Source organism: Sceloporus occidentalis, unplaced genomic scaffold (genome assembly GCF_023333645.1).
Source record: "Sceloporus occidentalis isolate IW3139 unplaced genomic scaffold, rSceOcc1.0.p SCAF_132, whole genome shotgun sequence".
NCBI lineage: Eukaryota > Metazoa > Chordata > Lepidosauria > Squamata > Phrynosomatidae > Sceloporus > Sceloporus occidentalis.
Window position 1 is genome coordinate 1,768,001 of NW_028317112.1, and position 14,410 is coordinate 1,782,410.

The 14,410-nt window shown below is 41.9% G+C and overlaps 1 protein-coding gene across 1 annotated transcript in view; it reads left to right on the plus strand.

Moving 5' to 3' along the window:
- Positions 1 to 14,410, plus strand: part of LOC149281451 (cell adhesion molecule DSCAM-like) — a 196,343-nt gene that overhangs the window by 88,292 nt on the left and 93,641 nt on the right. Inside the window, exons 9-11 of the mRNA XM_089499302.1 lie at positions 1,458 to 1,736; positions 10,088 to 10,207; positions 12,059 to 12,232. Coding sequence (XP_089355428.1) covers positions 1,458 to 1,736; positions 10,088 to 10,207; positions 12,059 to 12,232 — 573 coding nt within the window. The remainder of the gene's footprint in view (positions 1 to 1,457; positions 1,737 to 10,087; positions 10,208 to 12,058; positions 12,233 to 14,410) is intronic.

Here is a 14,410-nt window from a genome sequence, read left to right on the forward strand (position 1 = left end):
AGGTATCGCTGTACTCAGGAGATGTTGCTGAACACATATTGGGGTGTTTTATGATAGTGACATATACCAGAACCTGTTTATTCATACCTAAAGTAAAATGTGTGTGACAAAACAAATGCAAAAAAATTACTACCATAAAGTTTGACTAAGGCTGATGGTAGAATTAGTGCTTGGAAAGGGTTAAAATACTAGCTACTAGCATTTGGAATACCCTGGACTGTCTAGTTTTCAAAAATATATGACTTGATGGGGTAAATTGCATTGGCCGGCTTCAAAGATACCCGAAATGGCACATGGGGGGAAGAATTACCAGATTTGGAAAAAATGGCTTTGAAATAGCAAAACGCTACCTGTACTTATTGCTCCATAACGTGCAGAAAAAAAGCAAAAAAACATAAAAACATTGGGTATTTCTAAACTCAGGACAAATAGTAGAATCTATTTAGCAGGTTTTTTTATTACCTTTTATGGATGAGTAAAAGATTTTTCAACTAAAAGTTAGAAACAGTCATTTTTTTCTAAATGTTTCACCATATTTTATACTTTTTTTTTATAGTAAATAATATGATACAATCAAAACAATGTCATCTAAAGAAAGCCCTTCTTGTCCTGAAAAAAACAATATATAATTTGTGTGGGTTCAGTAAACGGGAAAGAAGAAAATTACAGCTAAACACGAGCAGCGCAGAAATGTTAAAACGGCCATTGTCACGAAGGGTACAAAAAGTAAAACCAGCCTTTGTCACAAAGGGGTTAAGACCAGTGGCCGGTAACTGACGTCAGTGTGGACGTCTGCTGGATATGTGCAGCCCCAACGTTATGCGGGTATCCAGCCGGTGATTTACAAATATTTGTTTGCATGCAGATACACTACCATTCAAAAGTTTGGGGTCACTTAAAAATGTCCTTATTTTTAAAGAAAAGCAAATCTAGCCCATTAAAATACCATTAATGGATCAGAAATCCAGCGCAGACGGGGTTAATGTTGTAAATGACTATTGAAGCTGGAAATGTCTGGTTTTTAATGGAGTATCTTTATAGGCGTACAGAGGCCCTTTATCACTCCCATCACTCCTCTGTTCCAATGGCCCTCTATCACTCCCATCACTCCTGTGTTCCAATGGCCCTTTATCACTCCCATCACTCCTGTGTTCCAATGGCACGTTGTGTTCTCTGATCCAAATTTAACTTTAAAAGTTAAAAATTGCTAGTTATAAAGCAAATATGTTACAGACAGAAATTCTATTAAAAGTGACCCCAAACCTTTGAGCGGTGGTGTAATTCTGAAAGTTAATCATTTAAACAGGAGTAACTGGTTAATACAGCTGAACCTGACACATAAGACTTCCTTTGAAATATATGTAATTATAGCAATAATTCTAAAACAAAAATAGTGTGCTTTCTTCCTTAAATATGTTGAGGAATACTTTGTAGATGTATCTTTTTTTTTTTTGCAGTTCCCCCATTCATTCAGCCATTTGAATCCCAGCGATTCTCCATTGGACAAAGAGTATTCATTCCCTGCGTGGTGGTCTCTGGGGACCTTCCAATCACAATCACCTGGCAGAAGGATGGGCGGCCAATCCCAGCCAGCCTTGGGGTGACCATCGACAACATAGACTTCACTAGTTCTTTAAGGATATCCAACCTGTCGCTCATGCACAATGGTAATTACACGTGTATAGCCCGGAACGATGCAGCAGCCGTGCAACACCAAAGCCAATTAATTGTAAGAGGTAAGCTCGTGTACCAGAAAAAAACGATTAAAAATGATATGAAGGTCTCAGATTTCCATAAAATTGTCCGATCATGTTCCCAGGACCCATATTGTTACTTACAGATTAAAATAACTTTCCAAACCAGCGAGTTTAGCCGTCTTAACCACTTGCGCAAGATGGCGGCTCACCTTTAGTGGAAGCTGATTGGATCTGCTGTGTCTTGTGAACAGATGGAAGATTATTTCAGGACAGGCACATAGTAGCAAAGTCATTTAGGTTGAAAAAAGTCACAAGTCCATTGAGGTCAGCCTCCCTTTTGACCTACGAGAAGGCAGGAGCGGTAGAAGAAGAAGATCCATCATAAGAGTGGTGCAATGGAGAAGGGGGAACGTCGGCAAGGCGGGGTGGGGCATGGGTGAAAAACCTATAGAAATGTCATTGGACATAAATGGTTTTGGAGTAGATGAGGACGTTGAGGTGGAACCATTAGGAGATATGTTATGCCATGAACATGGGGTTTGACCAAGTCGAGAAGATAAAGAGAGGGGGGGATAAGGAGGAAGGGAGGGAGAGCGAAACCCCAGGGAATGGTGGGAAGGTTAGTGACAGAGAATAAATCAATGGTTCTAGGCAGGTCATGTCTGTGATGGCCACATACACTAGTAATAAATCATTTTGAATAGCCAGATAGTTTATTCTCGCTGCGGTTAAAGGTTTCCTGTTAATGCAGATCTGTGCTCCATACCGGTAGACGTTTAAACTGCAGATCTATTGTCAGAATAGCAACGCGAATATGTGGGTGTCAATCAAAAATCAATGAAACGTTATCGCCCCCTAGTGATGTAAGAATTTCATACTTTTATTCACTAAACTGGGAGTTTGCAGGTGAGTTCAAGAAACATAGTTACATAGTTATGTAGGCTGAAAAAAGACATGCGTCCATCAAGTTCAGCCTTTCCTATATCTGTTAATTTGTTGCTGTTGATCCAAAAGAAGGCAAAAAAACCCCCGGTTTCGCTCTTTCCAATTTTGCACTAACCAGGGAAAAAATTCCTTCTTGACCCCAAAATGGCAGTCAGATTTCTCCTTGGATCAATAAGCTGTTTCCCCATAATTAAAGATTATATCCCTGAATATTATGTTTTTCCAGGTATCCATCCAGTTGCTGTTTAAACGTCTGTACAGACTCCGATAAAACTACCTCTGCAGGCAGAGAATTCCGCATCCTTATTGTCCTTACCGTAAAAAACCCTTTCCTCTGCTTTAGTCTAAATCTCCTCTTCCAGTCTGAACGCGTGACCCGGCGTCCTATGCATAGTCCTGTTTATGAACAGATTTCCATACAATGGTTTGTATTGGCCCCGAATATATTTATATAATGCTATCATATCCCCTCTGAGGCGACGTTTTTCTAAACTAAACAGATTTAAATTTACCATTTATAACAACTCTCTGTTCTCTATTTCTAAGCCAATGTTCTACCCAAGAACAAGAATTTGCATCTAGACCAATTTCCTTCAGTTTGAATTCTAACCTATTGTGTGGAACCGAGTCAAACACCTTGGCAAAATCCAAGTAGATTCCATCCACCGCGACCCCCTGATCCACACTTCTACTTACTTCTTCATAGAATGCAATTCAATTAGTTTGACAGGACCTATGTTTCATAAAACCATGCTGATTTTTGCTAATAATACTGTTCTTCCCAAGGAATTCTTGAATATTTTCCCTAAACAGCCCTTCAAATACCGTATTTGCTCGATTATAAGACGAGGTTTTTTTCAGAGCAAATGCTCTGAAAAATACCCCTCGTCTTCTAATCGGGGTCGTCTTCTAATCAGACCTCAAATAGAGTCTGATTAGGAGACTAAGATCCAGATCCCCCGCACCGCTGCAGGGGACCTGGATCCTCCTGTCTCACCCCCCCCCCCCATCATACACACTTACCGGTGCTTCCTGCTGTATTGCCGGGGCAGCGGGTTGACGTCTACGCGATCCGCGTAGACAACGTCCGCTGCAGCCGGAAGGAGGTGTGGCTAGCAGCGGGGGTTGTCTGCGTCCGTCGCGTAGACCTTCCCCGACTGTCAGAGATCTCTGATCTCTGACAGCCGGGGAAAGTATACGCGACGGACGCATACAAACCCCCGCTGCCAACTCCACCTCCTTCCGGCTGCAGCAGAAGGCGACGTCAACCCGCTGCCCCGGCTGGAAGCACCGGTAAGAGAGGGCTGAGAGGGGAGAGAGGGGAGAGAGGGGAGAGAGGAGAGAGGAGAGGGGAGGGGAGGGGGGGGGGAGAGTGTGTGTGTGTGTGTTAGTTAAATGGGGGCATAGGGCATTTCTGGAGTGGCGTTAAGGGGGCATTTAATAGAGCACTCTGCCTCCTGAAATGCCTTATACCTCCCTATATGCCACTCTGCCCCATAATATGCCTTTTAACCCCCTAAATGCCAGAGTGGCATATAGGGGTATAAGGCATTTCTGGAGGCAGAGTGCTCTATACAATGCCTTTTAACTCCCTTAATGCCACTCTGCCTCCTGAAATGCCTTATACCTCCCTATATGCCACTCTGCCCCATAATATGCATTTTAACCCCCTAAATGCCAGAATGGGATATAGGGGTATAAGGCATTTCTGGAGGCAGAGTGGCATATAGGGGGTCAAAAGGCATACCATGGGGCACAGTGGCATATAGAGGGTTAAAAGGCATACCATGGGCCACAGTGCCATATTGGTGTGGCAAGCCTGGGGGCAGATGTGCGTAACTGGGGGACGGGCTGGAAAATACAAGAAATAAAAACAAAAAAAATATTTTTCTCAATCATAGCTTTTATTAAAAAAAATAGTTTACATGAATTAACATTTACTGGTAAAACTTTTTTCCTTTAGGGTCGTCTTATATTCAGGCTTTTTCTTTTTTCCTAAGTTAATATTCAGATTTTGGGGGGTCGTCTTATAATCAAGGTCGTCTTATAATCGAGCAAATACGGTACTTTCCCAGCCACGGAAGTTAAGCTCACAGGTCTATAATTTCCGGGCACAGAGTTTGAACCCCTTTTTGAAAATAGGAACCACATCTGCCTTCCTCCAATCCTCCGGTACAATTCCTGAAAGAAAAGAATCCCGAAAGATTAGAAACAGAGGCTCACTTATCTCCTGACTCAGCTCCTTAAGTACTCGTGGGTGAAAACCGTCAGACCCCGGAGCTTTGTTAACATTAATTTTCTTTAGTTGCTGCAGCGCCTGTCCTTATTCATCCACTCACAGTCTGACTGAAAATTTTTCTCAGTGGTCCTATGTATATCCATTGCCATAGGTTCCTCAATATATACTGAGGAAAAATAGTCATTTAAAGTTTCGGCTTTTTCCTGGTCCTCCTTAACCAACACTCCCCTCTCTGTTTTTAATGAACCTACGTTTTCATTTTTTGTTTTTTTGGAATTTATGTACTTAAAGAATTTTTTGGGGTTAGTTTTGCTCTCTTTGGCAATCACCCTCTCATTTTCTAGTTTAGCCCATCTAATCACCTTTTTGCATGCATTATTGGCTTCCTTATACCTTATATAGGATGCCTCTGATTCGTCCGATTTAAATGCTGTAAAAGCCATTTTCTTATTTTTAATTTTCTGCTTAACGTCCCCACTAAGCCACATCGGTCTCAATTTGTTTCTTTTATATTTGTTTCCTAGTGGTACATACTGAGAAGTGTACCCTGCTAATATTTGTTTGAAAATTCTCCATTTTTCCTCAGTATTTTTATCCCTGAAGAGTTTTTGCCAGTCAGTAAGTTGTAAAGCTGCCCTTATCTTATTGAAATTGGCCTCCATATGGGCAATTCCTTTTATGAGTTTATTTCAAAAGAGACCATATTGTGGTCACTATTACCCAAGTGCTCCCCCACTTGAATGTTAGACACCAGATCAACATTGTTTGTTATCACCAGATCCAGACAAGTATCCTTTCTAGTTGGTGCTGGTACCAGTTGTGACATGAAGGCGTCATTTAACAGGTTCAAAAACCTGAATCCCCTTGCAGAACTACTAGCCCCTCTATCCTAATTTATGTCCGTGTAATTAAAATCTCCAATAATTAACGTGTTACCCAGATGTGCAGCTTTCTCAATTTTGCAATTGTAACAGCTGCTCTTCCTTATCATTATTAACATTAAGTGGTTTATAACATATCCCAACCAGTAGTTCTTTTCCTTTTTTATGCCCCAAGTTGATATCTACCCATAAAGCTTCCACAAATCCCTTGTCGCATTCAAGATGCTTAATATTTGACTTTAGCTCGTTGTTAACATACAAGCATACTCCACCTCCCTTCCTGCTTTTTCTGTCCTTCCTATATAACGTATATAACATTTTAAGTTAACTGCCCAGTCATGGGTCTCATCCCACCATGTTTCTGTTATGCCTATTATATCATATTGCTTAGTGTATGCTATTGCCTCCAGTTCTCCCATTTTGTTATTTAGGCTCCTTGCATTAGCAAGCATACATTTAATATTACCCTGAGTCTCTTGAATTTTATGAGAATTTTTATTAATACATACCTCCTCTGTTCTGATCTTGCCCCTCCCCCCATCCCCACCCCCCTTGTTCTGATCTGAAGCCCCTCTCCTTTCTGCGCTATCTCCATTTTCAAGATCTCTGTGTCCCTCCCCCCCTACCACTAGTTTAAAAACCCATCCAGCCTTCTAGCCATCCTCTCCCCTAGCACAGCAGACCCTCTTCCATTTAGGTGCAATCCATCACCGCTATAAAGATTGTACCCAAGCGCAAAATCAGCCCAGTGCTCTAGAAAGCCAAAACCCTCCTTCCTACACCATGACTTTAGCCACGCATTTACCTCCCTGATCTCCCACTGCCTTTCTACTGTTGCGTGTGGCACAGGTAATATTTCTGAAAATACTACCTTGGAGGTCCTTTTTTTTTTTTTAGTTTATCTCCTAATTCCCTGAAATCATTCTTTAGGACCTTCCATTTTCCACTGACTTTGTCATTGGTACCAATGTGTACCATGACAGCCGGGTCTTCCCCAGCCCCTCCCAATAATCCATTCACTCTGTCAGCAACATGCCGGACCCGAGCACCCGGGAGACAGCAAACTGTCCGGTTGAGCCTATCACAGCGGCAGATCAGGGCCGGCCCTACAATGGAGCCGACTGGGGCAATTGCCCCAGGCGGCACTTCAGAAGGGGCGGCACTTTGCCGCCCCATGCGTTTTTTTTTTGTTTTTTTTGAAGCGGAGGAGAGAGAGAGGGGCACCGAGTGGTTTTCGCTTACCCGCTCGGCGCCCCTCTCTCTCTCCTCTGCGGCGAGTTTCCCTGTTAGGTCTCGGTGCCGGCTTGTAATGCAGAGCGCCGGAAGTGACGTGAATTTCCGGCGCTCAGCATTACAAGCCGGCACCGTGGCAGCACAGGGAGACTCGCCGCAGGACTGTTTAAGGGTAAGTACCGGTGGGGGTGGGGTAGATAATGCCGCCGCCCCCCCGGCGTCGGCGGGGGGCGGCATTTTAAACTTCGCCCCAGGCGGCGTTAAGTCTTCGGCCGGCCCTGCGGCAGATTACCCTATTACTCTCTTAATAATAGAGTCCCCTACCACCACAACCTGTCTAGCCTTTCTTACGCTCTCAACCCCACTCATACTAGAGGGGCTGTTCCCTCGGCTGTTAGAAGGAACAGCTTTCTCCAGTATAGCTACTCCTGAGCTAATGCACCCAACATCTTCGCTCAAGCGGGCAAATCTGTTAGGCTGCACAAGGTCAGGACAGGCTAAACCTTTCCTCTTTCCTCCCCCTACCTCTACCACCACGTGTAACTGTTACCCAGCTACATGCCTGTTCCCCAGCTGACTTATCTCCTCCCTCTTCACTACCTGCACCCACTAAACTCTGCTTAGTGAGCAGCAGACTCCTTTCAAGATTGACAATCTCTCTCAAAGTTGCAATTTGCTTCTCCAGATCTCTAATATGAGCTTCCAGAGAAACCACTTGCTCACACCTGCCACAGAGGTATGGACCCTGGACGGATTCATCCAGGCACGCATACATGAAGCAAGATGTGCATTGATTCAGATCATCAATCTTGCTAACTCCCATAACCATACTCACAATCAAGTATAAGAAATAAATAAATAAATGAGAATCTACAAAATAACAGTTAAACAAGAACACCCGTCAAAAATAAACAGTTAAAAGTACAGAACTATAGTTCAACAAAAACAGTCCAATAAATATATAGCAGTATAAATACAGTACCTTGTGGAACCCCTTTTTCTCTTTCCAACTCCTGTATCTTTTTAACTCCTACTTAAAATAGCCTACTTGGAAAGAGACTACCTCAATGCAGAAGCAACTCAAGTGAGCTTCCTGTTCACTTACCCAACTTTGCCTTCCGTGAGTATATATACCCCACATACTCCAGGGGGCAGCACTTTACACATTCTGCTTAGTGATAAATAAAATGTATATATGTCCTGGGAAAAAAAATGACACTTTTTGCCTTGAACTAGGATTCTATAAGTAGCTTAACAGAAAACAAATTATATACCGGTGTATATATATATATATATTGCAAAAAGAAAACCAAAGGGTTAAAAAAAAATCTGAAAAAAGGGCGGCATACCGAATCCCTGCACCATCAATCTTTACGAAAAAGAAATTCCTTACACAATAAAAATTTGGCCAAAAAATTGCAGACAGAAATATTCCGTAGAATAACATTCCGTGAGCGTCGTCCCCCCTTTGTAGCCTTTGTATCTTTTTGGCTTGTATTCTTTTTCTTCCGGAGGGTATGGAAAGGTCATTGCTAAACCCTAAGGGAGGGTAAGCCATCATGGAAATGAAACTGGTTGCTTGGAGACAGCCAACCTTAGCTGGCTTATTTTCGTCTTGCCGCGGACTCGTCCTGACTGTATATTTGAGGGAAAAAAAATCCTGCGGCATCCACCATGTGTTTTAACTCCGTACCGACCGCACTGCCAGCTAACGGCACTAAGACGAGTGATTACCCTGCTCTGTAAACCTAATGAGCATTAAAGGGACACTCCAGCCATTATATGAAAGCCCTTTAAATTGACATGGTGTCCCTTTTGCAAGTAGGAGGGTCACGCAAAATCCCCCCCAAATGCATTTGCCCCTTCCCTTCCTGTGCCGGAGAAGTGTTCTGGTTTGTGATTGGCAGATTTTGCACACCTGATCAAAACCAGTATTAGTATAAAATAATAATAATATCAATAATATATTATTGAGGCACAGGGATTCGGGTAAAATTCATGTGAGAATATGTATATCAGTTAAGGGAGGTATGGAGGAGGGATGGAGGAGGGATGGGGTAATAAAATGAGTGCTCCCTCTGGTGGAGATACACAGTAGTACATCATATAGAGTAATCCAGTAAGATAAATAATAATAGTATAGTTATAATAAAAACTTTGTTTTTATGTGTATATGGGTAAAGCATGGCTTAGATGTACGTTACAGGCTTACAAGTTTGTTCCCTTAACAGTAGGTTGTAACACATCGGGGTTTATTCAGTAGAGAAGGAGCTTCCAACTTAACAATGGATTATGAAGGACCAGCCCCAGGGAGCTTCACCTGTAAGAAGGGCTGCACTGGCCCTGTGTAATGTATAATTAATGTAGGGAGATTTCCTGGGCCAACTCATGGATGTAACTACACATTACCCAGCTCAGCCCTCCTAACAGGTGAAAGAGTACCCTCCGAAATGGGAAGCGCACACAGGGGTAAACTATAGACTGCCCTAGATGTAAATGGGGGTACATTTAGCTCCTGATTTCAGGGGTCCCTGTTGTACACATCCCTACCTTGGATACCACTTCACTTTTTCCAAGGTAGGACCCGTCATGGGGATGATCTGCGCTTCCTTAAAATGGGGCACCGTGAAAAAAAAGGCTTTTCTGCCAGGAGAGTACCCTGGGGGCTAACGTGATGCTCCATGATGGAGTGACTCTAAGTTTATACTGGACTCAAAAATGATGATGGCAGCCCTGTGGCAGCCCTGTGGCATGTGTTGGGGATTCAGGGTGGTCTGCAGGGTGGGTAGAAAGGCCCGCCAAGGGACCCAACGTGTATAAAACGGATGCAGTAGCGGTTTATATACGCATAGTCTTGTGTGTGTCTTATGTGGCTTCTGTGCACCGTCCGGCCACAATAACTAAATAACTCTATAAAATCTTAAGCTTTGAGAACTCTCAGTCGGGTTCAGGTATGTATTATTCTTGGATAAGTATGACCTGAGGTAGAGTACTAATGGTGTTTTTGTCTTTAGTGTTCATAGTGGGTTATGATTTAAGAAGTATTCTTTTTTTGGGCTGTGAATGCTACTGAAACACTCCGATCTCTCAAGTTCCTCCTAGATTTGTCGTCCAGCCCACCGATCAAGATGGGATTTACGGGAAAGCTGTGATTCTGAACTGCTCGGCGGAGGGTTATCCCGTGCCTACAATAGTGTGGAAATATTCCAAAGGTAATTCTCTCTTATATTTGCTGTTTTGTTCATTCGAAACATCTGTCACTGACCTCTAAAAACAGGCCTTTTTTGGTTACATTTTATGGTTAATAGTAACTCTACTGCGTATTTGGTATTGTGAACCTTGCAGTAAAGTTTGTTGCACCTGCGCCTTTGTATCCGTTTTCATGTTGGCAGCGACTACCGTGCCAATTAATCCGGTCCCTTAGGAAATGGAATAAAAAAATCTACCTCTGTAAACACGTTCAATAATATTCTGAAAACAAGAAAATGAACATGCAGTCGTATAAACCACCATCTTGCTGTGTATTATTTTTATTAATACGTAAAATGTTACTTGATTTGCATTATAATAACACAACCTTAATAACTACAACTTAAGCAAGACCAAGCGACTCTTCCTGGTCAAACAGCAAAGAAAGTGCAGGTCCTGCGTTTTGAGGACACTTTGACCCTAATTAGAAAGCAAGTACAATACACCATGTTCCAAATGTTCCGAAATATTTACCATCTACACTCGGGTGGAGGGCCGTCTTTCTTCGATTAATGGAGAAACAAAATAATATTATAATAACAAATATAATAAACTATACAAATAACAAAACCAAGAGTGGGGAGAATTTTTAAAGGAACGGTCTAGTCCACAAAACTGTATTTTTATTTTTAATGTACGTCGTTGGAACCCAGACATTCTACTGCATGCTGTGTCACCAAAGCTCCACTAGAGGGAAGCAGTGGGCACCTTGTAAATTTCTCATGATAAATGCAACTAAATTGGGTTTGCACTCATAAATTGTACGCATACATAACTAAACAATATTAGCTGTACTATATTTGCACAGCCGTATGCATTAAAATAGCCATTTTCAATTATGTTTTTAGTAGTAAAATGAATAATGTGTACAAGAAATCAAGCCTTTGGACAGAAATTTTGGGCATAAAAAAAACACACTGAATGACCTCATCAGACATCTGAACAAAATGTGCCAATTTTGTCGGATTTTCGTTTGCATTTCATTTACTTTTTCAACCTCACTCTCGCAGACACTCACTCTCTCTCTCCCTAACTTCTCCGCCAACCACTTCTGTGTCCCCATCTCCTCTTGCGCAACTCCGCTTCGTCTCTTGCCTCTTCTTGCTCTTCTTTCTCCATCCGATTTTCCCCGCTATCAGCACCTTTAACCACGGGAAATGTGTGAGAGACTGTCCCTGCGGAAATACTGCGAGAGGCCAGAATAAATCAGGTGTATCTGCATCATTCTGACCTTCTGCAGAAGCTCCAACCTTTTGCGGACGTGCTCCCGGAGGCCTGGTTAATGGAGCAGGTAGCAGGGAGAATGAGAGGGAATAGAAGAAGAAGCGGAACTGCGGAAAAGGAGATGGCGACACTGAAGTGGATGGAGAGAAGGAAGGGAGACCTTGAGGGAGAGTGTGAGAGAGTTAGTGTGCCAGAGAGTGTGAGTGAGGGTGAGTGACTACAAACTGCGTTTTCGATTTGAAAAACCCTCCTAATTTTATTTGAATTGAAAGAGCAGGACATGAAATTTGTTGTCCGAAAACAAACGGACCAAAATCTCTAAATAAAAATATCTAGATTTGTTCAGCTCGTCTTAGTATAATGTTTGAAATGTCACCTGCAGCCAAGATCCCACCAAGCTGACTCTCCTGAAATCAACCTGAACCGTAATTACTCCTAACTGTGTCTGACAAAACAATAAGGAGCCTGGAAAGCAGGAAAAATATGGAATTCTGGAATAATCAACCATATTGAATTAAGATGATCCCTCAAACTTGCTTTAGTTGCTGAATTAATTATTTTCACCGTTTTTTGGTCACATTGTCTTTCAGGTGCCGGAGTCCCCCAGTTCCAACCTATTGCTTTAAACGGTCGTATACAGCTTCTCAGTAACGGCTCGTTACTCATTAAGCATGTCCTGGAGGAAGATAGCGGATACTATCTCTGCAAGGTCAGCAATGATGTGGGAGCGGATGTCAGCAAGTCCATGTATCTCACGGTTAAAAGTAAGAGTTAAAATCCTTTACTTCTCTCCAGGCATTCATTCTTGTTGGAAAGGATCATGGGAATGTTGGCTACTTCCTTGCTTTTCTTTGGTTTTCTATATTTTTTAAAGAACGATCGTAATAACCTAGTTTTTTTCCTTGCAGTCATTTATTTTGATCATTGTAGGTTGCATTTTAGTAATCTCTTAAATATATTGAAACAGAATCAATATGATCCATAGAAGTTGTGGTTTATGTTAACACCCTAAACTTCAAATCAAACGTGCATTTATGTATAAAACACATGCTTATTTTACAACTAAATAACTCATAAATAAATGTTTTTATTTAATAACAAATGTATGTATGCAAATTACGAGTGGGCTTTTACTATTAGCTTTGAGTCTACATTTCAAAAGTTAACAGAGGATTGAAAGTTAACCCCTTTGTGATGAAGGACGTAATAGTACATCCTCAAATCCCGCCAGTTGGCACCAAAGGACGTACAATTACATCCTGTCGCTTTAAGCATCAGTAGTGCTAAATCGCTGCAGTCACCGGGGATCCCTTTACTGTCACGGACCGTTAAGACCCTGATCGGGTACTCTATGAGCACTTTACTACCAGAGGGAAGGCCTTCTAGTGATATCATCATGACATCACACAAAAAAATAATAATAAAAAAAAATAAAAATGTATATATATATATATATATATATATATATATATATAGTGTAAAAATGTTGCAGAACACAGATTATGGTTTGTTTCTGCAGGTGGACATACCCGGGGCATGAAACCCAAAGGGCCGCTACTAAATTCGTTAGTAGATATTTTTTAATACCAACTTTGGATTAGGTTGGTGGGTAAATGGATGCACTAAATATGTCAAAATTACCAAAGTGGAATACCCTGGGTTGTCTACTTTTTTTGCAATCTTTATTTTGTATGCAAATGATTTCAAAGATGGGTTACCTACTTTTCAGAAAAATATATTTTTTGTAGCGGTTTTGAGATCTAGGGCCTCAGAATACCAAATTTGAAAATAGTTTTGACGAAAAAAAAACAAAACATGGCACCTATAACTGCGAAAATAAATGAAAATCCTAGGCATGTTGGGTATATCCAAACTCAGAGATATCACAATCAACTTTGGGTTTTTATTTCTCATTTGCACCTGAAGGGGTTAAAAATATAATAACGGTAAAAAATATGCTTTTAAAAAAAATAACCCTTGCACCACTGGAACTATTTATTGTATATTGAAGTGCTAGATAAGTGCTTTAATATGTATTATTCACCTGTAAATAAATAAGCTCTAGAGCATTCTAACGGGGTACGTTGGTTAATGTCTCCTCTGATGTCCTTTGGCCACAGCTTTGGCTGCTTCAGTAGCCGGCAGTTCACATGATAAGTGTTCCCATTGAAATCAGATGGAGCACTTTATGTGTATGGGCACTGGGGGTCTCTACTTGGACCCCCTCTGGAAATCTCATACAAGCCAGTGCTGGAGTTGCCTGGTGGTGAGTATACTCCACGTGCGCAGCCCAGGAACTCTCGATGGGGAAACTGTGCAAGCCCATAAGAGTGGATTCTGATAAACAACACGATACGGCAGCGAGAAGGCAGCTCCAGCGCACACTACTATAGAACTTAACAGTAAAAGTAAAAAAAACAATGAATGTAACATGCATGGAACTACTTTGCACGGTCTATGTGCTTCTTCTGCACGCTGATAATCTCATGTAGACAATGTTGGCGGCAGTAGACTTTGGGGGTCTGTGGATCCCCTCTGCATGAGATGGGATTACGTAATCCAGCTCCGAAAACCCAGACACATTTATACAAACAACACGAAATCGGAAAACTATCAAGGAGGCAACATCGACCTACAAATCCAATACCTTTCATTAAACGCAAGTAACCATTACAATGCATATATTAATACTTTAATCGCTTAACTTTATTTTTGTGCGAATGATCCAGTTATTACGGTTTATTCCCTGCCCATTCCTGAAACCGTCTCTGCAGCAATATGATGCTTCTCGCACTGAGGCTTCTCTCTCTCGCACTGAGGCTTCTCTCTCGCACTGAGGCTTCTCTCTCTCGCTCTGAGGCTTCTCTCTCGCACTGAGGCTTCTCTCTCTCGCACTGAGGCTTCTCTCTCTCGCACTGAGGCCTCTCTCTCTCGCACTGAGG